This window comes from Erpetoichthys calabaricus, chromosome 12 (genome assembly GCF_900747795.2).
Source record: "Erpetoichthys calabaricus chromosome 12, fErpCal1.3, whole genome shotgun sequence".
In the NCBI taxonomy this organism is placed as follows: Eukaryota; Metazoa; Chordata; class Cladistia; order Polypteriformes; family Polypteridae; genus Erpetoichthys; species Erpetoichthys calabaricus.
Genome location: NC_041405.2, coordinates 42559114 through 42582787, shown reverse-complemented (window position 1 = coordinate 42582787; position 23674 = coordinate 42559114). Strand labels below are relative to the sequence as shown.

General features: G+C 36.0%; 2 protein-coding genes across 5 annotated transcripts in view; one reads left to right on the top strand and one right to left on the bottom strand.

Annotated features, from left to right (window-relative positions):
- Nucleotides 1-23674, top strand: part of LOC114662108 (gap junction beta-1 protein-like) — a 396450-nt gene that overhangs the window by 113646 nt on the left and 259130 nt on the right. The window lies entirely within an intron of this gene.
- LOC114662106 (zinc finger MYM-type protein 3-like) overlaps nucleotides 1-23674 on the bottom strand; it is a 184547-nt gene that overhangs the window by 46157 nt on the left and 114716 nt on the right. For all 3 annotated transcript variants that reach the window (XM_028815440.2, XM_028815442.2, XM_028815441.2), the window contains exons 11-16: nucleotides 21449-21599; nucleotides 21022-21194; nucleotides 14533-14698; nucleotides 13823-13872; nucleotides 13248-13410; nucleotides 8257-8372 (exon numbers count right to left, since the gene is read on the bottom strand). In XM_028815440.2, the coding sequence (XP_028671273.1) occupies nucleotides 8257-8372; nucleotides 13248-13410; nucleotides 13823-13872; nucleotides 14533-14698; nucleotides 21022-21194; nucleotides 21449-21599 (819 nt within the window). The remainder of the gene's footprint in view (nucleotides 1-8256; nucleotides 8373-13247; nucleotides 13411-13822; nucleotides 13873-14532; nucleotides 14699-21021; nucleotides 21195-21448; nucleotides 21600-23674) is intronic.

Here is a 23674-nt window from a genome sequence, read left to right as displayed (position 1 = left end):
TGGGCTGGCACCTTGCCCGGGGTTTGTTTCCTGCCTTGTGCCCTGTGTTGGCAGGGATTGGCTCCTGTATTTAGGATATAGCGGGTTGGATAATGGATGGATGGACTTTTGTATGCATAGCCCCATTTGCCCGTTTTCATTTTTTTTCTTTCTTCAGTAATATTTCAGCAAACCCGGAGCTTGTCAGTTCAAATCCTGGTACTGACACCACTGTGTGACCGTGAGGAAGTCACTTCACCTGCCTGTGCTGCAAAAAACAAAAGTAAAGTATCTATCTATCTATCTATCTATCTATCTAATGTAACAAATTGTACCTCAGATGTTGCAGGTTGCTGGAATAAAGGCATAAGTCAAATAGATAAATATGTATTATACACATAGGAACTATTCATTTATTTTCAGTTAAGTCATCTGCAGCAAACCTTTATAAATGAGGGTTTCTCCTTTTTAGATAGTGTAAACTGTTTCTTCTTCATTGAGGTTTTCTCTTGGAGAGCTTTTTTCATTTCATTGAAAATTAAAGCAGCAGCTGCCAAAATATGTAGCTTTCTTATTAATTTTTCAACATTGTGTAAAATAACTTTATAAAGTAACATAAAAGGTTTAAATACTGGTTATCCTTTTACACTAAAATATTACTAAAGAGATACAAAAAAAGTAAAATGCATATGTTGTTTTTCTTTAAGGAGATTAAATATTACTGAAGAAAGAAAAAAAAAAAACTAAAACAGCCAAATGGGGCTATGCATACGAACTTAAAAGGTTTAAATAAAACAGAAATATATACCTTTACTTTTACTTCCTTAACTTGTGGAGGGTGTATCCTGTAGCAAAGCCCTAAGTTTTTTCGTGAAAGCCCGTTTCAGTCAATAAGTCTTAAAAACAGGTGTAAAGATATTGACAATAAGCTACGCAAACCCAACAAGACATGGAATCGTTTAAATCAAGGCGCGAGTCGAAAAACACCATCCCATACTATTAGTTAACGATTAACACATTTCTATATGTATTGTAAGCATACAACTGATAATATGTTGCGCTTATTTATCTGGTGTACCGACATTTTTGCGCGTTTAACGGCTGAAATCTAACGTGGTTTGTGCCCTTCAGAATGAAAACAGTTTGCATTTACCTTTTTAATAAAAGGCAAGCTTTTAAGCCTGAGAAATCACCCCGTAAATGCACACGTTTAATTGCACATGTGTTAATATGTATGCTTACACAGTATTAAAAGACACTCAACAATTAACATCATTTACCTTAGTTCCCGCGTTTGATAAAAGGCGAGCTTTTAAGCCTGAGAAATCACCCCGTAAATGCACACGTTTAATTGCACGTGTTAATATGTATGCTTACACAGTATTAAAAGACACTCAACAATTAACGTCATTTACCTTCGTTCCCGCGTTTGAGTCGTGCTGTAAATCTCTTCCTTGTTTTCAGTTCACGTGATTACATAGGAGGCGTGATGACGCGATACGTGACTCCGCCTCCTCCATTACAGTATATGGACAAAAAAGAGGTTCCAGTTATGACCATTACGCGTAGAATTCCGAAATGAAACCTGCCTAACTTTTGTAAGTAAGCTGTAAGGAATGAGCCTGCCAAATTTCAGCCTTCCACCTACACGGGAAGTTGGACAATTAGTGATGAGTGAGTGAGTCAGTCAGTCAGTCAGTCAGTCAGTGACTGAGTGAGTGAGTCAGTGTGGGCTTTGCCTTTTATTAGTATAGATATAAAAACAGCTAAGGGGATAGATAAATAGCTATAGCGCGTCTTTATTTGATTCAAATAAATAACATGCGAGCTGATTTATTTATTTATCTTCCTACAGCATAAAGTCACAAATATACTGCAGAGCTTCCTCTGTTTGATCGTCAAGGGCATGCTCACAAATTACACGTGTAATGCCACGACAAATACCTGCTGACACTTTAGTACGCGAGCAATGGTACAAGAATGCAGTTAGACTTTTTTGGGCACATACACCACGCTAGTGTATAGATCTGGACGATGTAGCGTTGGCAAGCTCTGTAAGCCGTGCTGTTTTTTTGAAGGACAGGTGATTGGCAGGATGATGCCGGACTTTTGCCTTTACACCTGGTGCAGCTGCGTTGTTCTTTTATGTGAGTCGACATTTCTTGCGGGGAGGGCTTCTGTTTTCTCCGATCTGAGTTCACCTCTGTTATTGCGCGTCTTTATTTGAAAACAGCAGTGTCAGATCATGGCGAGCATGAAAGCTAACTTTGACAAGCACTATAAATTTACAGCAGTTGTTACAGACGCAAATCAAATGTATGTTTTTATTGTATAATATTAACAATAACAGCAGCTCTCTACTCAAAACGGTAAACTTGAGAAGCTGCTAGCATCGAACCCAGAAGCTCTTGATTCGGAGTCAGCAGTTGTGTGTGGGAACTGTTAACATTTGAATCTGATGATTGTATATAAAACCGTGTCAGAACTTGTGCGCGAACGAGACTGGGAAAACTGTGTACGTGGATGAGAGTGGTGTGCGTGACTGAGAATGACTGTTGTGAAGCCTGAAGTCCAAATATCAAATAAACACTTTCACAAAAAGTACAAGTATAACAGAACAAGTGCGCTTTTATTCAAGAACATAACTGAAGAAAAAAGAAAGCAGGTTGCGGTAAGCGGTTGATGCGACAGCTTGCATGGTGCAATGCTAAGAACTGCTGACTCCCAATCAAGAGCTTCTGGGTTCGATGCTGGCAGCTTCTCAAGTTTGCCGTTTTGAGTAGAGAGCTGCTATTATTGTTAATATTATGCAATAAAAACATTCATTTGATTTACGTCTGTAACAACCCCTGTAAATTTATAGTGCTTGTCAAAGTTAGCTTTCATGCTCGCCCCGATCTGACACTGCTGTTTTCAAATAAAGACGTGCTATAACAGAGGTGAACTCAGATCGGAGAAAACAGAAGCCATCCCCGCAAGAAACGTCCCCTCACATATAAGAGCAACGCAGCTGCACCAGGCATAAAGGCGAAAGTCCGGCGTCATCCTGCCAATCACCTGTCCTTCAAAGAAACAGCACGGCTTATACAGCTCGCCAACGCTACACTGTCCAGATCTAAACACTAGCGTGGTGTATGTGCCCAAAAAAAGTCTAACTGCATTCTCGTACCATTGCTCGCGTACTAAAGTGTCAGCAGGTATTTTTAGTGGCATTACACGTGTAATTTGTGAGCATGCCCTTGACGATCAAACAGAGGAAGCTCTGCAGTATACTTGTGATTTTATGCTGTTGGAAGATAAGTAAATAAAACTAGTAAAACTAAAAAAAAGACGCTAACTTTGACAAGTACTATACATTTACAGCGGCTGTTACAGTCGCAAAATCAAAGGTATGCTTTCATTGTATAATATTAATAAGAACAGCTCACTACTCAAAACGTTTATTTTGGAAGACGTTAGGACTCGAACCCAGAACCTTGTAAGTTGGAGTCGGCAAAGGAGGCAGGACAACAAGCAGCACTAACCTGGTTTATTTTTCTTCGGTTATAGCCTTAGAAAAAAACACATTTGTTCTGTTATAACTTTTATCTTTTGTGAAAGTGTATAAAGATATTTGGAATTCAGGCTTCACATATTATACACTTCATGCCTACATTTTGTCAATTATTACTAAAACATGAAAAACGTTTGTTTTAACGATGTGTCTACTGTGCATAGATCGTTGTAGACACGGAACACACATGAAATGCAAGTGTTCCAAATAACGATACAGTATTCATAAAAGGTGCCATTTTACATGACTTCTCACTCTATACAGCTCTAAGCAACTGATAAGTAGGTAAGCAGACTTGAGCTGAGAAACCTGTGTGCCAGTGGGGGGATGTAATAGCAGACTGCTTGCTGTTTGCTGCTTATCAACACATTGAAAGGACAAAAGACGCTGACAGAGAAGTGTGAAGCGTTTTAAGGTGGGACGGATCTATGAGTTTTTTCGTAGGCTCTGGTAATTCTAGTGTTAAAGATGGAGGGATGCCAACAATCACACAAAACACAGGCAATTTTGTAAAACACAGCAGCAGAATATATGCAGAGGACAGCAAGTAAGTGCATGCCAGGACTAAGGAAATGTACTCTGACAGACTTGGATTATTACATCTGCTTAGTCTCAAGCACAAGAGACTGTGCAGGACAGAATCTAGGTCTTCAAAATACTCAAAAGAATCAAAAATAGATCCATTAGAATTCTTTCAACTAAATGGTGAATCACACTCTTGGTGAAACTAGTGGAAATTAGAAGAAAGGTGCATTTAAGATTGAAGCAAAGAAGCACTTCTTTACACAAAGAATTGTGGGAATCGAATTAACTACCAAGATATGTAACTGAAGCAGAGACTGACATCCTTTAAGAAGCATCTGGATGAGGTATTGGGACAGATTTGCTATTAGTTAAACAAATGAGTCTGATAGACTACATGGTCTCTTATTGTTTGTCACATTTCTTATATTCTTATAAAAGTATATGGAATATTAAAAGACTGCATTTTCTGACTTCTATATCCTATAATATTCTTCGATCAGTTTAAAAATAGAATTAAAATCCAATATTCATAGCAAGGCAAGACAGACATAAAAATACAACTAAAAGGAAACAGATATTATAAATACCACAGCCGAAAGATAGGTTTTCTTAGCCTTACTGATTAACAGGCCACACTTAAGATAAAAAAGCTTCACGACACCAGAGGCAGCCCTAGAGCCTGCCAATGTACTAAAACAAAAATATGGTCAAGACTAATTGAAGTGAAGCTCCCATAAACAGATGTCTATTTACTGTAATTTTTAAATTTTAAAGGGAAAATACCCTATGTATCACAACTGTCATGTTAGGACCCCAGCCCACTGTAGAAACTATAAGCATACAGTAATCCCTCCTCCATCGCGGGGGTTGCATTCCAGAGCCACCCACGAAATAAGAAAATCTGCGAAGTAGAAACCATATGTTTATATGGTTATTTTTATATTGTCATGCTTGGGTCACAGATTTGCGCAGAAACACAGGAGGTTGTAGAGAGACAGGAACGTTATTCAAACACTGCAAACAAACATTTGTCTCTTTTTCAAAAGTTTAAACTGTGCTCCATGACAAGACAGAGATGACAGTTCAGTCTCACAATTAAAAGAATGCAAACATATCTTCCTCTTCAAAGGAGCAAACAAATCAATAGGGCTGTTTGCTTTTAAGTATGCGAAGCACCGCGGCACAAAGCTGTTGAAGGCGGCAGCTCACACCCCCTCCGTCAGGAGCAGGGAGAGAGAGAGAGAGAGAGAGAGAGAGAGAGAGAGAGAGAGAGAGAGAGAGAGAGAGAGACAGAGAAAAATCAATACGTGCCCTTCATGCTTTTAAGTATGCGAAGCACCGTGCTGCATGTCGCTTCACGAAGCAGCTGCACAGAAGGTAGCCAACGTGAAGATAATCTTTCAGCATTTTTAGACGAGCGTCCGTATAGTCTAGGTGTGCGAACAGCCCCCCTGCTCAATCCCCCTACGTCAGGATCAGAAAAGGTCAGCGCGAGAGAGAGAGAAAAGAAAGCTGGGTAGCTTCTCAGCCATCTGCCAATAGCGTCCCTTGTATGAAATCAACTGGGCAAACCAACTGAGGAAGCATGTACCAGAAATTAAAAGACCCATTGTCCGCAGAAATCCGCGAGCCAGCAAAAAATCCGCGATATATATTTAAATATGCTTACATATAAAATCCGCGATGGAGTGAAGCCGCGAAAGGCGAAGCGCGATATAGCGAGGGATCACTGTACACATGTACTCCCTCATAATGGACTTTTTAGAGTTTCCAATTTACTTAACATGCACGCGTTTGAAAGGAAGTAAAAGTAGATGGAGAAGTCAGGGGATGTGGAAAACTACACAGAGTGTGGCAGGACTGGAATCAAACCCTCATACCGGTAGGTATAGATCAGCACAAAAATTATCAGGGTGCTTTGTAAACTCATTATTCATTTGTATAATACTATGCAACTCGGAAATTAAGGGCATTCCTGTATTACTGGGCGCATTAACTCTTGTTACTTTAAAAAGTAAAATGTAAAAAAAAAAAAAAAAACCTTTGAAAACAATTTTATATAACTCCTTTTACAGCAAATAAAAATAAAAATGCAATGGGATAATAACACAGGGCAACTCATTGTCACTTGTGCGTATTCCTTACCGTGTTAACATGATTGTAAGTAAACATGGCACTGGTATTTGACATATCACTTTGTGGCAAAAAGTGTACATCTTCCAGACTTTAATAGGGTTATGCATAGGAAGTTATCAGAGGTATCAAAGAACTGCTCTTACAAAATGGAAGTGACCTGCTGGGGGCATGGGAAGTAAGGAGTATGTTGCATAGATTAAAACTGGCTATTAAATGACTTCCCCAAATAAAAGAAATAGTCATCATCTACTATATATCCAGGATAGTTTGTTGCTATTTCAATAAAACATAGCTTTCATGCTAATACATACCCGAGTGATTTACTGGATGCTGGGTGGTGTTTAGAGTTGGGTTTTATGTTGGCCCTGCCACTTATTTTACCGATGCATAGGGGAAAGCTATACATTTTATGATGCAAACTTTTAGCTTTTTACTGTCACCAGAGCTCTTTACAAATGTCATTGTATATTAATGTCATACCTAGGGTTGGTGATATGATGATTCACTATCAACACAAGCACAATGCATGTTGCACAAGATGCATTTTTCCAAATGTATTGTTGGTTTTATCATTCAGGCTAAGGCATCTACCAAGCTGGCTAGTGTCACCTTTTGGGTTTCTTAGTGGCAAGTTTTTGTCTTTGGATGATTTCTACCTTACATCTAGAAACTAGGAATTAACGATTTCCACCTTTAATTATACTTTGCTTAATCAGAAATCACATGCACTGGGAAGACCTTGATTTTGCTGGGGTGTGTACATATGTACCAACATATAACATCACAACTGCAATTAATGAAAACTTGAGCTTCACTTTCAGAGCTCGCCTCAATTTTGCTTTTTTTTTTTTAACCAAGAGGAAACCACTGTTTTGACAAGTTCCCACTGAAATTAATTTCAGGGAAATTACTTTAGACTGTCCCCAAAATTGGAATTAGGTTTGTCCTTCTGCTAAGACAAACCACTTGTAAATCCAGTTTACTGATCCTTTTTTTAACTAATCCCTGAAACTCACTACATCTAGGTGCCACTGGTCTTATTAAATGATCCATCCATTTGCATCAGCTAACCAATACAGCAATACAGATCCCACTTGTGAAGTGCAAAGTACATAAACTAACTTTCTACTGATAAGTAATCTTACAAAAAAAAAAAAAAACTACTTTTGTGTTTCTTTAACAAGTGCTACTTCAGAAAACAAATTCAGCTTTAGTGGCAATAATACAGCCAAATGCCAGAGACCATCCCACTTAACTATACGGCTAAGAATTGATGATCCATTTAAAGTAGTTTTTAGTTTTACTGGAATTATGACTATTGCTGATATTTTTTTTTCACCATTGCTGAGACAAATGTATTTAGTTTTGTTTTCATCAATTTGGCTAGATAATGAAGAAGATAAAATGAATACACTTAATACAAAAAAGACAAATGACCAAATTACAGAATCTCATTTTATTTTTTTTGAAACGGAGCATTGCTGTGTTCCTAGGTGGGCTGTGCCAGTTCAATTACTTTCAAGTTAGCCTTTGAAGAATAACATTTACAACAATCAAGACAACTGCATTTTGTACTTGACTAAGGTGCTTGGTAAAAATCATACAATCGTCTGCTTACATCTTTTTTTGAAAAACAGTTGTATAGTTATTTTAATTATGTATTGGTCGCAATTAATAAAAAATTTATTACAAAATAATCTGAATTATCAGCTTGATACCTATCACATAACAGTCCATAGGCTAGTTTATATATTAAATGTAAATATTCACACTTGCTAAAATAGAAAGTGTTGTGATCACTCTATTTTCCCCTGTGTGATGTCATCAAGATAACTCTAGTAGGTCTAACTTGCACTTGACTAAAAGTGCAACAAATTTATCAATTCTGGAACACTGAAAAAGCAGTGCTATAGGAGGCAGCATCTATAATGTTTGTGTATTTACTCAAAATTAGAACCAAAGCACTCCTGCTTTAAGAAGAAGAAAATAAAACAGTTAAAAAAAAATATCAATCTTTCATATGATATGATTTCTTCTTGTAACACAAAGTAGCTATTACTCACCGGGAGAGGCATTGTGAAAGGCACTGGCACATTTTGACAGTACATATGCATAGGCACTGGCACATAAACTGGAACTGGGATAGGAAGAACAATCAGCTGTGGCTTCCATTCTTCTTCTGAAACAGACATGAATATATGTGAATATTACATATTTATGAGATAATTAGATATTTTAACATACAGGACACAGTTACTCTCTAAACTAAGGAACTTTGGTGGTGTGCCATGCTCTGAAATGTTCATAAATGGTATCAGTTTCACACACTGATTACAATTTCATATTTTTTATTTTTAGCACAAATTCTGACCCAATTATATGAAAGTAGCAGAGAGATCAAGATCATAGGTATCTTTTTATTTACTTCAAATCAGGCAGATAAAACATTAGTTTTGAAAATGTGCAAGGACCTGGGTATGTAAAAATGATCCAATATTTCATAAATTTCAATCATATACAAAAAAAGGGCTATATTAAAAAAAAAAAAAAATCGGCAATACACAGCATACATTACCAATCAATATGATAACAAATACAAATAGCACTCATCAGGAAGTTTACCCTCCTCGCCAAATGTTCAAAATGCAACATTCTGACATTTGTGTCACAGTGCTCAGGCACTAATGAGATGTTTGCATCAATACCACTGTGTTACGTTTTCCAAAAGAGCACAAAGCGCAGAAATGGAAGGCTTACTTCAAAACAAATGAATTATGCCTCATCACAAGTCCACTAAGCATTCCAAATATGACATCAACTCTCACCAAATAAGAAGACCAAATATCATATCATTACCATGTGAATAGAACTCCCTGTGAACAAGAAGGCTCGTTTTGTTGCAAACTCAGCGGCAACTAACTAACATTACAAATTGCGTTTTTTGTCTAAGTCACCTAATTTTGAACAATTCATAATTTTTGACAATGCATTCGGCAGTCCCAATTGTTAGCATTCTGCCAGAGTTTTTATAGTGTTTGTAAGTTTAAAAACTCACTAAGTTAACTCACTAAATGAAAAATAAGACACTATTCTCTTCTTGCCAGTGACCCCTGAATCCCCCAGGAGGTTAAGTAAAGAAGCTGCAGATGGAGAAGACTATAGAATGTTTCAGACAACACTAATACAGGTGCATCTCAATAAATCAGAATATCATCGAAAAGTTAATTTATTTCAGTAATTCAATTCAAAAAGTGAAACTCATATATAGATGAAATATACCACTCTGTGAATAATTAAAGTGTTTATTTCTTTTCATTTTGCTGATTATGGCTTATAGCTAATGAAAACCCAAAATTCAGTATCTCAAAAACCAAAAATTCAGTATCTCAGTAAATTAGAACATTGTGAAAAAGTTCAATATTGTAGACTCATGGTGTCACACTCTACTCAGCTAATTAACCCAAAACACCTGCAAAGGTGTGCCGACTTGACAGGTTGTTCAGAACAGTGAACTACAAGAGGTCATTGCTAATGAAGCTGGCTGTTCACAGAGTGCTGTATCCACGTATATTAATGGAAAGTTGAGTGGAAGGAAAAAATGTGGCAGAAAAAAGTGCACAAGCAACAGGGATAACCGCAGCCTTGATAAGATTGTGAGGTCAGTGCTTCAAAAGGCTACAACTGTCACATTCCTTGTGTCAAGCCACTCCTGAACCAGAGACAACATCAAAAGAGAAAACATATTGGACTGCTGCTCAGTGGTCCAAAGTCCTCTTTTCAGATGAAAGTAAATTTTGCATTTCATTTGGAAATCAAGGTCCCAAAGTCTTGAAGAAGAGTGGAGAGGCACAGAATCCAAGATGCTTGAGGTCCAGTGTGATATTTCCACAGTCAGTGATGATTTGGGGAGCCATGTCATCTGGTGGTGTTGGTCCACTGTGTTTTATCAAGTCCAAAGTCAGCGCAGTCATCTACCTGGAAATTCTAGAGCACTTCATGCTTCCCTCTGCTGACAAGCTTTATGGAGATGCTGATTTCATTTTTAGCAGGACTTGGCACCTGCCCACACTGCCAAAAGTACCAATACCTGGTTTAATGACCATGGTATCACTGTGCTTGATTGGCCAGCAAACATGCCTGACCTAAACCCCATAGAGTATTGTAAAGAGGAAGATGAGAGACACCAGACCCAACAATGCAGACGAGCTGAAGGCCGCTATCAAAGCGTCCTGTGCTTCCATAACACCTTAGCAGTGCCACAGGCTGATCGCCTCCATGCCACGCCGCATTGATGCAGTAATTCATGCAAAAGGAGCCCCAACCAAGTATCGAGTGCGTACATGGACATACTTTTCAGTCGGCCAACATTTCTGCATTAAAAATCATTTTCTTTTATTGGTCTTATGTAATACTTGACAAAGAGCCCGTTTCGACAACGTAAGATGAAACGGGCACGAGTTTGTGTCAGCAGTGTATGAAGAACAAATGATAAGTAACAAAGAAGTTGTTTTGTAATGATTGTAGTCCGCTTTACTCATTACTGTACAGGCTTGTACTGTTAGTTGATGAATTTTCCAGGCCTATAGTATAATATTGAATGATGAATGTTCCAGTACAATATGGAACAGTAATAAGTATAAGCACCACAAACCTGATATAGGTGTACTAAATGAATGCGTAATTGAATCAGAATGTGTAATTAGGCCTCGAGCTGTAGTCGAAATTGCCTTTCAGGCCTCTAGAGCTTTAATCGAAGTCGCCTTTCTCTTTGAATTTTTGCGGCCGTAAATCCGCCGCCTACCACGATGCTGGGGTTGGATGTCGGTCTCATAAGGTTTTTCGGGCAGCTGCGCAGAAGGCGACTGCGCATTCGGCTTCGGACGGACATGAGTGAGTGAGTGAGGAGGCAGGAGAATTATGTATTAAAATTCTAATTTTCTGAGATACTGAAATTTGAGTTTTCATTACCTGTAAGCCAAAATCAGCAAAATCAAAAGAAATTAATGCTTGAAATATTATCACTTTGTGTGTATTGAATCTAAATAATATAAAAGTTTCACTTTTGAATTGAATTACTGAAATAAATTAAATATTCGATGATATTTTAATTTATTGAGATGCATCTGTATTTAAACATTTTCCAATGATGTTTTTTCATTACAGAATAGGGCAAATTAGAATTTCAAATTAACTTTGGTTTCCCCAAAAGAAGGGTTTGAAAGTTTTTCAATAGAGGCTGGACAAAATACTTAGTATCTGCTATAAAACTAAGTCCACAATGGTATTTCTCTCACCTATACGATAGGTTGTGATCTCTTGAAGTTACAGGAAAGGGCTTACTTAATGTGGCAAATAAATGACAAAGTCTAAAGACTTTCCAAAGTCCACACAAATATTGATATATATCACATTATCAGAAAATGGCCATAAAGTTAATTATAGTCAAGAAACTTGACACAGAGAAGATTTTTATAATAAAAGTTAGTGATTGCTATACTGTCAAATTGCACATAGTTGGTAAGATGTATAGACATTATAATTTCCCCCAAACTTGGTTGAAACTGACAAAGTACAGTACTTCCTATCCACCATTCCTTATTTTACATTTAATGAAATATAAACTGCTTTTGATTATGAACTAACATTTTACTTTAAAAATACAAAAAATGTACTTAACCATTTTTGTTTAAACTACAAAAATATTGGCAACTTTAATACATTCATAGCACAGACTTTGGAGACAATAACTGCAATTTCAGAAGCTCTGAATGACATTTCTACACTTACCAACCAACAAAAAGTTTCAGCTCTTTCAACAGATGCTCAATTGTTTAAGTCATTACACTGCTGTAGGACCCATGACCTAAGACAGAAACACAATTTTCTGACACTGGGGCTGTAATGTTTTGAACCAAACTGTGCTGACAATCTGCTGATTTAATTGTAGCCTGCAGATTCAAAGCACCTAGTGCCAGAGGCCGCAAGGCAACCCCAAAGCATCATTAAGACCCTCCATGTTTCAGAGCAGATAGGATGTTCTTTTTTTCTGTAAGCAAAGTTATGATTTACCAAATAGTTCTAATATGCATCTGTCCAAAGTACATTTTTCCAGAAGGACTATTGCTTCATGCACTTTGGCACATTCCACTGGGCTTTCTTTTGCTTTTCACTCTTAGAAATGGGGTTGTTTTATGTCTTCTACCCATTTTTATTTCCACAGTAACGGATGCTGTAACTTGTTATAGTTGTAACTTGAGACGGAAGGTCAGCTTGGACCTGTTTTGAAATATTCTTTGGTTCTTTTCGTACCCCTCAAAAATTATTTTTCTTTAATCTTGAGTCTCAGTGTTTCTCTAGTGGCCACATCCTAGAATGTTTACTACAGTACGATGAGCCTTAAGCTTCTTGAGGGTGCCAGTGGTCACAGTAATATCAAGCTCTTTGGAAATGGTCTTGTAGCCTTGGCTATTACTTTGTGCTTTACTCTATGCTTTTCCTTCTCTTTTTCATATTTTAGTTGTTTTGCGCGTCTGTGTATCAGCCCGAGTACTTGTTTCAATTTAAACTGATTGAATGAGTGATTACACAAATGAAGATAGCTATAATAATAATTTTAAAAAGATTAGGCTGTTTGAAGTATCACTACCATGCAATTTTTTCTTACAACTTCTATACGTCCACATAATTTTGTCAAACCATTTTGTAACATATTTGTAGGATAAAGAAGAATTTTGCTCTTTTTACAGCATTTTTTCTTTTCTTTCACCACAAACCAAAAAAATTATCGTATGGATGACAAAAGATCTTCTGAATGAAAGTATACCAAAACTTTCAGCCATGTCTGTAAATCAGTAACTGGTACTAAAGATGCCTCTAACAACTATTAAATATTAATTCATGTCTTTTTAAGTTTTCTATTTTATTTGCAGCCTGTACTGAAATTAATTTACACAAGAACATATTTTCAATATTCAAACAGTAAGGATCATTATTAGTGTGAGCAAGAAAGGACCATTATCAGTGTGAGCAACAAAATTATTTATAATAGTTTTACCTGTCTGGCAACCCTTTGACTTCATTTCAGGTCGGCAAGAAACTCCTCTGTTTTGCATTAGTGGCTTGCACATAGCAGCTTTGTTCTTACGTGGAGTAGGTGTGGGAGGAGGTGGAGAAGGTGGAGAGGGGGGACTCTGGGCAACAACTGTCTTTCCTGCAGGCTGAAAACAGACAAAAGGGCACTTTCAATGCACATTATTTTTGAAAATTCTTGCATGTCCTTACCAGCCTTCGAAATAATGGATAAAGATGTTATTGAATTAAATTATATTTATGGCTAAAATAATTGGTTTATATTTAAATTTCCAGAAATAAATGTATGGTCAACTTGCTGTTGGATTTCACAACCTAATGTTAAGCTTCATTATAAATGCCTTAATGTCATGTGAGAAAGAGACAGCTCTCTCACAACATTATAGTGTTCCTATATAAGTAACTGACATAGGACCAACAAATTAATGCTCAAAAGTTTCCTAATGGAATTCAGACTTTTAAATGTCAGCACGTTGAAATACAAAGGAAATTTTTTAAAGCTACAATATATCATGAAAAAATAAATGTGTTTTAGCTTACTTCAAATTTCTTTGTTTCAGTTGTTGGGGTTTTGGGCTCCTGTGTTTGACCTAAAACAAAAAAACAATGCAATTTATTTTTTAAAATATTCAGTATGTAATGGTGGTAGGTAGTCTGCATAAGAAAAAAATGTATTTATCTACTGTATTTTCTAAACATGAAAGCATATTTATATATAAATTAGCTGTCAACAATACTTTCTAAGAAATGCAGGTGAAAAACAGCTTGACTGAAATGCATTCTGGTAATGTAAACAGCAGTCATATTTTAAAATTAAAATATTAACGACAAGAATGAATTTCAAAAGTCCCAACAAGAATCATTTGACGTTACACTCAAACACTGAAGAATATAATGTTGATGCATCTTATAAATACATTTTATATAATAAAATGTACATAAGTCACACATGTGGACATTTTCTTGACTGTAGCAAAGGGTAATAGATGACTGAACAAGGCTACTAATGAACAAAAATAATTATTGATTATCATAGCATAAATAAATGTGTATAAGCTATTTTGACAACTTTCCTATCACAGTCATGCATAATTTTAGGCATATTTACATTCAGAGCTCAACATAAATGAACAAAAACTTGACCAAGACTTCAATCTGGACTATAGCCCCCAACAACCACCAACCCCCCCATTTCAAGCATTAGATATCAACATAAATTGTATAAATATGAATAACTATATGATACATACTGTTAAGAAGGCTTTCAGGTCCTTTTTGTGTATCTAGATTTGGTTGATTCTGTTGACTGTAGAAACGTAGTAGACATTGCTGGTTACAATAATGCTTAATCTCTCCACGCCAGTGTATGGTTTCTAAAAGCTTTCCTTGTCTCTTGCACGCATGACATCTAGCTGCCTGTATTGAAATGTAACAAAATAAAAACACACTTTCCCAATCATTCTAGTCCACATGTTAACTTGTATTATCATGTATAAGTGAAAAGGCATGATGCAATAATGAAAATCTGATGTTCCAGTCTAACATTAGTGGGTTTCCAAAGAAGTTTCTTGTGAAAAAGTAGTACTAGGGTGTTGTACCGTGTTAGCCATTATGAATGTAGAGAAAAGCCAAGCAAAATGACACCTTTTATTGGCTAACTAAAAAGATTACAATATCCAAGCTTTCGAGGCAACATCTTGCCTGAAGAAGGGGCCTGATTTGCCTCAAAAGCTTGCATATTGTAATCTTTTTAGTTAGCCAATAAAAGGTGTCATTTTGCTTGGCTTTTCTCTACATTGTGAAAAAGTGAAATAAAATGTTTTTCTTTAACATACATGAACATATCAAAATTTGAACTTTACTTAACGGTATCAATAAATAAATTTGACACAATTGGTAATAAGAAAAAAAATGTACAATCTGAACAAGTATGGCATTTCTGTAATTATACCCTTGGTTTTAATAGATATTTCTCACTCAGGTAAGCATTTCTGTCTATCAATCTCTCACACTGACTGGGAGAAAGTCCCCCCACCCCACCTTGTATGCAGAAGTCTTTCAGATGTGTAAAGTTTGAGGGGTGTCTTGTGTGTACAGCCCGGTTCAAATCCCAAAGCACCTTGATGGAATTCAATCCAATCTTCCAGAACCTTCCATTTCTTTTTTAGCAATTCTTTGGTGAATATACAGGTATGCTTAGGGGCATTGTCGTGTTGCAAAATACACTTTCAGTTCAGCTTTAATCTTTTGACAGATGGTATCAAATTATCCTCAAGCACCCTCTGATACAATGGAGAATTCATTGCAGATTCTTAGATGATGAGTTACCCAGACCCTAATGTAAAAAAGCAGCACCAAACTGCCATATTGTCATTTCCATTTGCTATCAGGTTCTTCTGGTCAAATGACGTTGTGACAGTGCAGGTTGACTCCATGCTCCTGTTGCACCTGAGACCCGTCAAAACTCAAAAAAACGAGATGAGAAGAGATCAAATATATTCCAAAAAAGGGGTTGGTGCAAAAAGTGAACTGTGCTTTTGTTTTGAACACTGAATCGATTTGTAATAAATTACAGCGCATCCTCATTGTCAATAAATAATCTATAAAAACATCATCAATCCATGAGTTTAAAAACGAGAATTTAAAACAAGAATAAAACCATCACAGTCATCAGGTCAATGTTTCATCTGACGGCCCCAGATCAACTCCTAACTTGTCTGTCTCCCTGGATCACCATTGCTTGCTCAGCTGGAGGAGAGACTAGCAGCCCATTTTAGTTGCCTCAAGCGGCGTCGGCTAGACCACTTGGGGGTTGTTGTCCTCTCATCATCCTTCTTGTTCCCCTGCCATACCTCAGATCCCTGGAGAGGACTCCACCTCGATTGCACCCACTCCTCAACAAATATTCAGTGGGAACGATCTTCCCCCTTGAGCACAGATCCTTCACAGGGCTTACGACCACGCTGCCTTTCCCACACTCTCTGGCTCGTCCTGCCTCTTCACCCAATGCTGTTGTCACTTCTCTGCTTCTTTTACTTTCTGTCTTTACCTGTCCTTTACTGTCTCCCCTTCTCTGCCATGCAGGCTCTTACACTGACAATCTGATCTAACTGGGCACGGGTGCACTGAGCAGTTTCTTCCACAGCATCATTTAGACACTTGACTGATCCGCCCACCTCTGCAAGTGGAGCAAAATGCACTTGATTATTCTATACAAGTGTGATAACTTATTTAAAATTTGCACAGCTCCATGGATCACTTATCACAGACATCTTTTATTTTCACCAAATGTCTTCCGGTACTGTGGCCAAATAAATCTCTCTTTGCCTTGTCTATCCAGAGCACAGTGATCCAGAAGTCCTGGTCTTTCATTAGGTGCTCACAGGCAAACTTCAGTCTTGCCCAGATGTGTTTTCTGTACATTAAATGTTTCCTCCTAGCACAATTCCCATGTTGTTCAGTTTCATAATGTTAGGCTCATGCACTTTGACATCAACAATGGCAAGAAAAACCTGTAGGTTCCCTGATGACATTCTGAGGTTCTTGGCGATTTCTTTAAGCATCTCGCACTCTTATTTTTAGCCTGCTGTGGCAACCAGGCTTGGACAAGTAGGCAATTGTCTGAAATCTTCTCCACATGCAGGTCTTCCAGACATTTGGATGGTTGATTTCTAATTGTTCAGGGATTTTTTAAACCTCTTTCCAGATACATAAGCAACTATAGACTTTTTCCTGAAGGCCTAAAGTTCTTTTGATCTAGGCATGGTAATAATTTCAATAACAAAGAGCAAAAAATACTAATTGGCCAAGGCCTAATGATCTGGTACACCCGATTCTAGGTATTTTTCATAGTGATTAATGGTGGGGTGTACTTAACCTTTTTTACATGCAGACCAAGCATTTATGTTTATTTAAAATTATACAATAGACTACAACATGTAACTGTGGCATGATGTTTGTTACACACTGGTATGCAAAAGTTTGAGCACCCTTGCTTAAAATGTTTGTTACTGTGAATAGTTAAGTGAACAGATGATGGACGGTTCACCAAAAGGCATAAAGTTAAAGATGACATTTCTTTTCAGCATTTTATGCATGATAAGTATATTGTTTTTGTTTTGTACAACTGTACAGAGGAAAAAAGGAAAGGAGTACCATGCAAAAGTTTGAGCACCCCAGGATATTTGAGGTCTCAGATACATTTGGAGAAAAATGGGTGCCAAATTTAAGCATAAGCACACCTCTCAAACTGTCAAGTATGGGGGTAGATCAATCATGCTTTGGGGCTTGTGTTGCAGCTAGTGGCACAGGGAACATGTCATTAGTAGAGAGAAGAGGGGATTCAAATAAATACCAGCAAATTCTGGAAGCAAATGTCACACCAACTGTAAAAATGTTGAAGATAAAAAGAGGATGGGACCTACAACAAGATAATGATCCCAAACACACATCAAAATCTACAATGGAATATACCACAAGAGATGCACGCCGACAGTTTTGCTGTGGCCCTCACAGTCCCCCAACCTAAACAACACTGAAACTCTGTGGATAGATATCAAAAGAGCATAGTAGGCAAGACTTCCCAAGAATCTTGCAGAATAACAAGTCTTTTTCGAGGACAAATGGGCAAAAATAATCCCAAGTAAGAACTGAAAGACTCTTAGCTGGCTACAGATGCCAAAGGGGATATTACTAAGTACTGACCATGTCAGTTGTCCAAACATTTGCTTTGGGCCCTTTACATTTTTTTGGTAATTTGAACATGTGAAAGATAAAAACAGAAATGCAATCTTGCTTAAAATATTAAGGAAATGTGTCACCTTTAACTTTATACTTTTTGGTGATCAGCTCATCTTCTGCTCACTTAACTAATCACAGTAATAGTAAGCAAGGGTGCCAAAACTTTTGAATGCCACTGCACTGTATCATCTTTATCTACAGATATTGCTTAAATTAAGATCAAACCCTGATATGTCCTCATGTGAAAAACTGAAAAAAAAACACATTTCATGGAGTGTACTTACTTTCAAAAGAACTTATTCATATCAACGTAGGCTTTTATTTCATTTAACAGATATACATCCTTCAGTGAATAGTTTGGCAACCATATTTCATACAGATATGGACTTGAATTAATTATTGCTCCTTCTTCCTTTCCTTTTCCTAATGTGTAGGTATCAAGATAGTCAAGATATGAACATTGACCTGGCCATTCTTGAGATTCATTTCCTTAACCATTAATCTGTCTCAAGGCTCTGGAGAGGCAGTGCTCAATTCTGCAGAATCCAACATAAGGCACAGACCAATTTTGTATTGGTCACCTGTTCATTGTAGGACATACACTCAGACACAGATCTTTGCAATGCAAAGGAAAATCTAGAGTACTGACTCTAACATTACAAAAACATGAAACTTTTTACAATTAATCTGTTCTGTTTTTTGTATTTGTTGCAATATGAAGAATCACTATCATGAAATTTTACAAATTTTACATCACAACAGAGGGCCAGCATCCTCCTCTTGAATGTTTCATAATGGTTCAACACAGATTACTCTGGTGGCAAGTACTAGCAGACTTTCATTAAGTTTTTTTTTTTTTCTTTATTGCCAAAAAAAAAAAAAGCGCAATTGCTTATAAATCTATCCAGAAACTAATGTTCAATACATCTTTTGAATAATTCAATCTTTTGCAAACTTATGATACTGGACAGCAAAGTTCTTTTTTGAGAGAAAAGGTCTTTCCTTGACCACCTGACAATGAATGTAGTTTTCATTTGGCTTGCACTGTACTTCTAAATTACATACAGCAAATAGATCCTAAGAACCTTGGTTGTGATTATGATGTTATTTCAGACATTCTGGAAGGTTTTTCTTGTTGCTTTGTGAAATTATTGTAAAGGATACTCACAGAAGCATAATCACTGATGTTTTTAAATTGTAAATTCCTTAAGACAAATTATCAGTGTCTGATCTTATAACCCTCTTCAAACCAGCAAGCATTCAGAACACATCCTGCCATTGACCCCATAAATCAATACTTCATGTATTACAGTAATATCTGCAGATAAAGCCAATAAAATTTATATCGTCTTTTGACTAGCTCTTTAATTCATTAAATTGGTAACAAATCCTTTCAGCACAATGTTTATACTATACTTTATTTAATAAGCTATGAACTGCATGTTTCATTTGTGGTTTGCTCATGAGCTAATTTTCGTTTACAAGATTTAGTAAAGAGTATTATCACTAAATTCCTCAAGTCACACTGGAAAAAATATCTTATGTGATTCTTGCGTCCAGTGTGTAGGAAAATACTGAATTAATTTGCTTAAAAATCAATTAACAAATCTTTCACAATTTCCTGTTATGCATGGTCTAATTTGTTCTGACTTACAATAATTCTTCATTTATAATTCTCAGGTTGTACCTATTTTCTCTGGATTTTTGATCAAACAGCAAGCTTGGGAAAAGACCTTGTTATCTTGCCGCTTTTTTTTTCCCCCACTCAGTTTTAAAGGAAATAGTCAACTGCCATTTACTATTGCAAAGTCATGAATGGTGAACATGCTTGTTCCAGTATGTCAAGTTAAACTGTTTTTTTTGTTTAGCAAGAAAAGAAAGAGCACAAAGAGTATGTTGAAGTATGAGGGTATTGCTAAGTTCTTCTATTGCCTGCAGGGGAGACAACAAAGGTAAAGGGAAGGCGCAAGAGAAGTGTGTGTGTGTAAAACACCAAACCTGCGTTGAAATAACGGATGGATTTCTTGAATGATGCACTACAAACATTACACAGTTGAAACACTATATGTGTGCTGTGAGGAAAAGGGCAGAATTATTCACATTAAGCTGTGCTTCAGAGAACAGACGTTCATTTTCAGTCTGAAGAAACTAAATGTATTCTTTTTTAGAATCTGTGAGTAAATGGCAGAGGACTGACAACTAGTTTTTTTATGCATGCCAGCATGTCTTACAAAGGCTATAAGAAGGACAGAGATAAGTGAAAATTGTACTTTGTGTTTGAAATATTTGTATCTTTAAATTGAGACAGATTTATTGGGGTCTATAGAAAAATATATACATAGTTGATTGTATTATTTTTTCTAATGACATGGGTGTAATTTTTTTCCTAAAGTTTAAATTAATATCTTACTGTATTTTATAAAGGGTTTTATATGTTTGGTTTATCGATTTAACCTATAAGCAGAAATTAATTATCAATCTCATACAGAGGTTTGTGATTTGGTTATGGATAATATCAGGATCAAATTGACCCTATAGCTTTTTAACACTGTATAATAATGTTTTACAAAAGGTGCGATTTCATGGATGGTGACAGGATACAGCACACGACTATCAGATACAAAAAATAAAAGTAAAAAATTGTGTTTTTGCACAGTATCACAGGATTACCTTAAAAATAATTTTCATAAAAAAAGAACCACCTGAACATTTAACGATTTACTGTAGGGATTCATAAACCATCATGTACCACCTGATTTGGAACTAATTAAATGAACATTTAATTAGTTAATTTATTTTAAACATAAGGTTTATGTGTTGCAGTTTACAGTTCACAGCTGCATATCTAACAGGCCCATGAAGCAATAACTGAGGAAAAAATGTAGATTTATTTAACAGATTAAACCAGTAATATTAACTTTCAAATGTTAAATAATACTTGATGGGCATATATAAGGTGCACTATCTTTGAGAGAAAATGAAAAAAAAAAAACACGTACCTTTAAGTACCATAGAAGGTACTTGCTTTTACAGTCTTCACTGCAGAAGTCCCAGGTATTACCATCCAGCTCTTCCGTGACAGCTCTTTTGCACGTCTGTGAGCAGTATGTGCAAGTGATGCAACAAAGGCCAAGGTTCTTTGTAAAGTCCTGTTTGTACAGTAGGATGCACCCTTAAATAAAACAAGTTCTCAAAATTAGTTTATACTTAAAATTTGTCAAAGCTTAGAAACAGTCAGTCACAGCACCTTCCAGCTGTGATTACACACACTGTATATACAATGAAATGCTTTTTAAGAATAAAAACCAAAATTAAATAATTTTTGAAGAGAAATCACCTAAGACTGGATGTTAAAAAAAAAATTAAATTAGCTCTCCAACAAACACTAAGCCTATATTTATAAGAAGAGTCCGCATAAACAATTACCTTCACTGCAGAAATTCTTCTCAACACCTGAGAACTTGATCTTTTCATGAAGTAGCTTCTCCTGTTTGCAGTACTCACAGACAGACACTACTCCACGAAGTCGCTTAAAGTCTTCACAGCATTCTTTGCAGCAAAACTGGTAAATAGTATTCTACAGATAAAAAGAATATTTTCCTAAATAAAAACATACATTTAAACTCTTTTTAGTGTATAACTAATAAAGCTGACTTTCTGTATGTGTGAATGAATGCCTTTAACCTTTTAATTTTTTTTTTTATCAACAACTTAATATAGTTTTAGAGTAAATAGTCATGGGTATCTAAGAAGAATGAAAGGAAAAGCAGATAATTCCTAGCTGACAAATAAGAGTTTTACTAAAATTACTTGACAGTTTGAATTCAAATATGTCCCCACTACCTGAAAAAGAAAATAAATTACTAGACAATGAAAAGAACAAAAGAAATTTATGGAGCTGCAAGACTTAAGAAGATGGTAGCCTGTTCCATAATGTAAATACAAAAAGTTATATATGTAATCGTTTTCTACCTTAATCAAATTTTCCTGCTGCATCAAGTTTGTGTTAGAACACTCAAAAAAGGTTCATTTAAATTATGGTAATTTTTCACTTTTCAGTCTAAAGCTATCTGAAATGTTCTCATGTTTGTGTAATCAATTGACTTTTTATATATTCCATTCATAGAATACACCACCCATCATATGAAATGATATCCATATGGTTTCTAAAAGTTTGGCAACTTTGAATGTTTATCTTGTGTGCAGATGAAAGAACCCTCTTGAACAAGCAATCAATCAAATATTAAAATGATGACAGTGTGAAGAATTATTCAAGGCAAAACAATGTGATTTCTTCACCAGAGATTCCCCCCCCCCCCCCCCAAAAAAAAACACTGATTTCTAGACTCTTTTATCATAATGTTGTAAACTGTCACACTAAGTGTACAGATTTATAAAAAGGAAACACTGGCTCACTTGTGTTGAAATGCAAAAAGTAAATGGATTTCTGTTAACTAGCAACAATGCAAATTTACATGTAAATTTCAATGCTTGTTTCAAAATGCTATAATTTACAAGTTATTATGTGAATTTACTATTCAAATAATTATTTTGTGCTGTACTGTTACTTTATGTCTATAACCACCACTAACAAACACTTTTGTGCAACTGAATACATGTATATAATGAGCCTCAAAGATTAAACAAACTTTGAATTTGCATCAGCCAAAGCAAAAGATCAGCTGTAAAAAAGGTTTAAAAAACCCTTAAAATATAGTGCATAATCTTACCTCTTAAGTGGGAGAGGTCCTAATTTTAAATAATGAAAGCATCAAGAGTGTAACAAGTATTAAGTAAGGTTTTCCCTAATTAAATCATTCGAGATATAATGTGTTCAATCCTCTTTTCTTTGTGGACTGACATTTTTATCCTCTTTTTTTATATTCACAAACATTTGTGTTAGTTTAGAATGATATACATGACAAGCAGATCCAGATCGGGACTTGTACGTACATTTTGTAACTGTGTACAAATACAATAGTATTATCAATGACTACATGCAATGGTATGAAAACATAATTCTCAGACATAAATATCACTTGTACAAAATTATTCAGGACACTCACATTTTTTATTTAGGTATAATCACGACTTTCTACAATTTATTTAACATTATAACCTGTTTGCTTGGTGGCAACATCATGTATTCTAGTCACTGACCACGCACGTAAAATTGTAGCAGAAAACAACAAAATGTGTGTTAACACAAAAGTTGGGAAACTTGGTCCTGAAGGACCAAAAATTGTTGGAAACTTAATGGCAAAAGTAGGCGATATCACAATTGGTGCTGCAATAGTTAATCAATTTCCTTGATGGTAATCAGTGATAAATATAATCACCTACTAATTTTGTTTTCATTTAGTTGTCTTGTTATGTGTTGTGAATGTGACTTATTTTGAGAGATGAAAATTGTCCTCCTCTTTATTCAAACTTGGGGATAATACAGAATACTCTCAATGTCACCCTTAACTGGCATCCGTATCTGATGGTGGAGAATCCAAATTATCAACAATATGAAAAATTTCTGCAGAATATTTCTTCATACAAGTCATATCTGCAACTCTATTATTAGATTTGCTGATAACTCTGTCATTATAAGCCTGATATCTAATAATGATTAGACAGCTTACAGAGAACAGGTATACCTGCTGA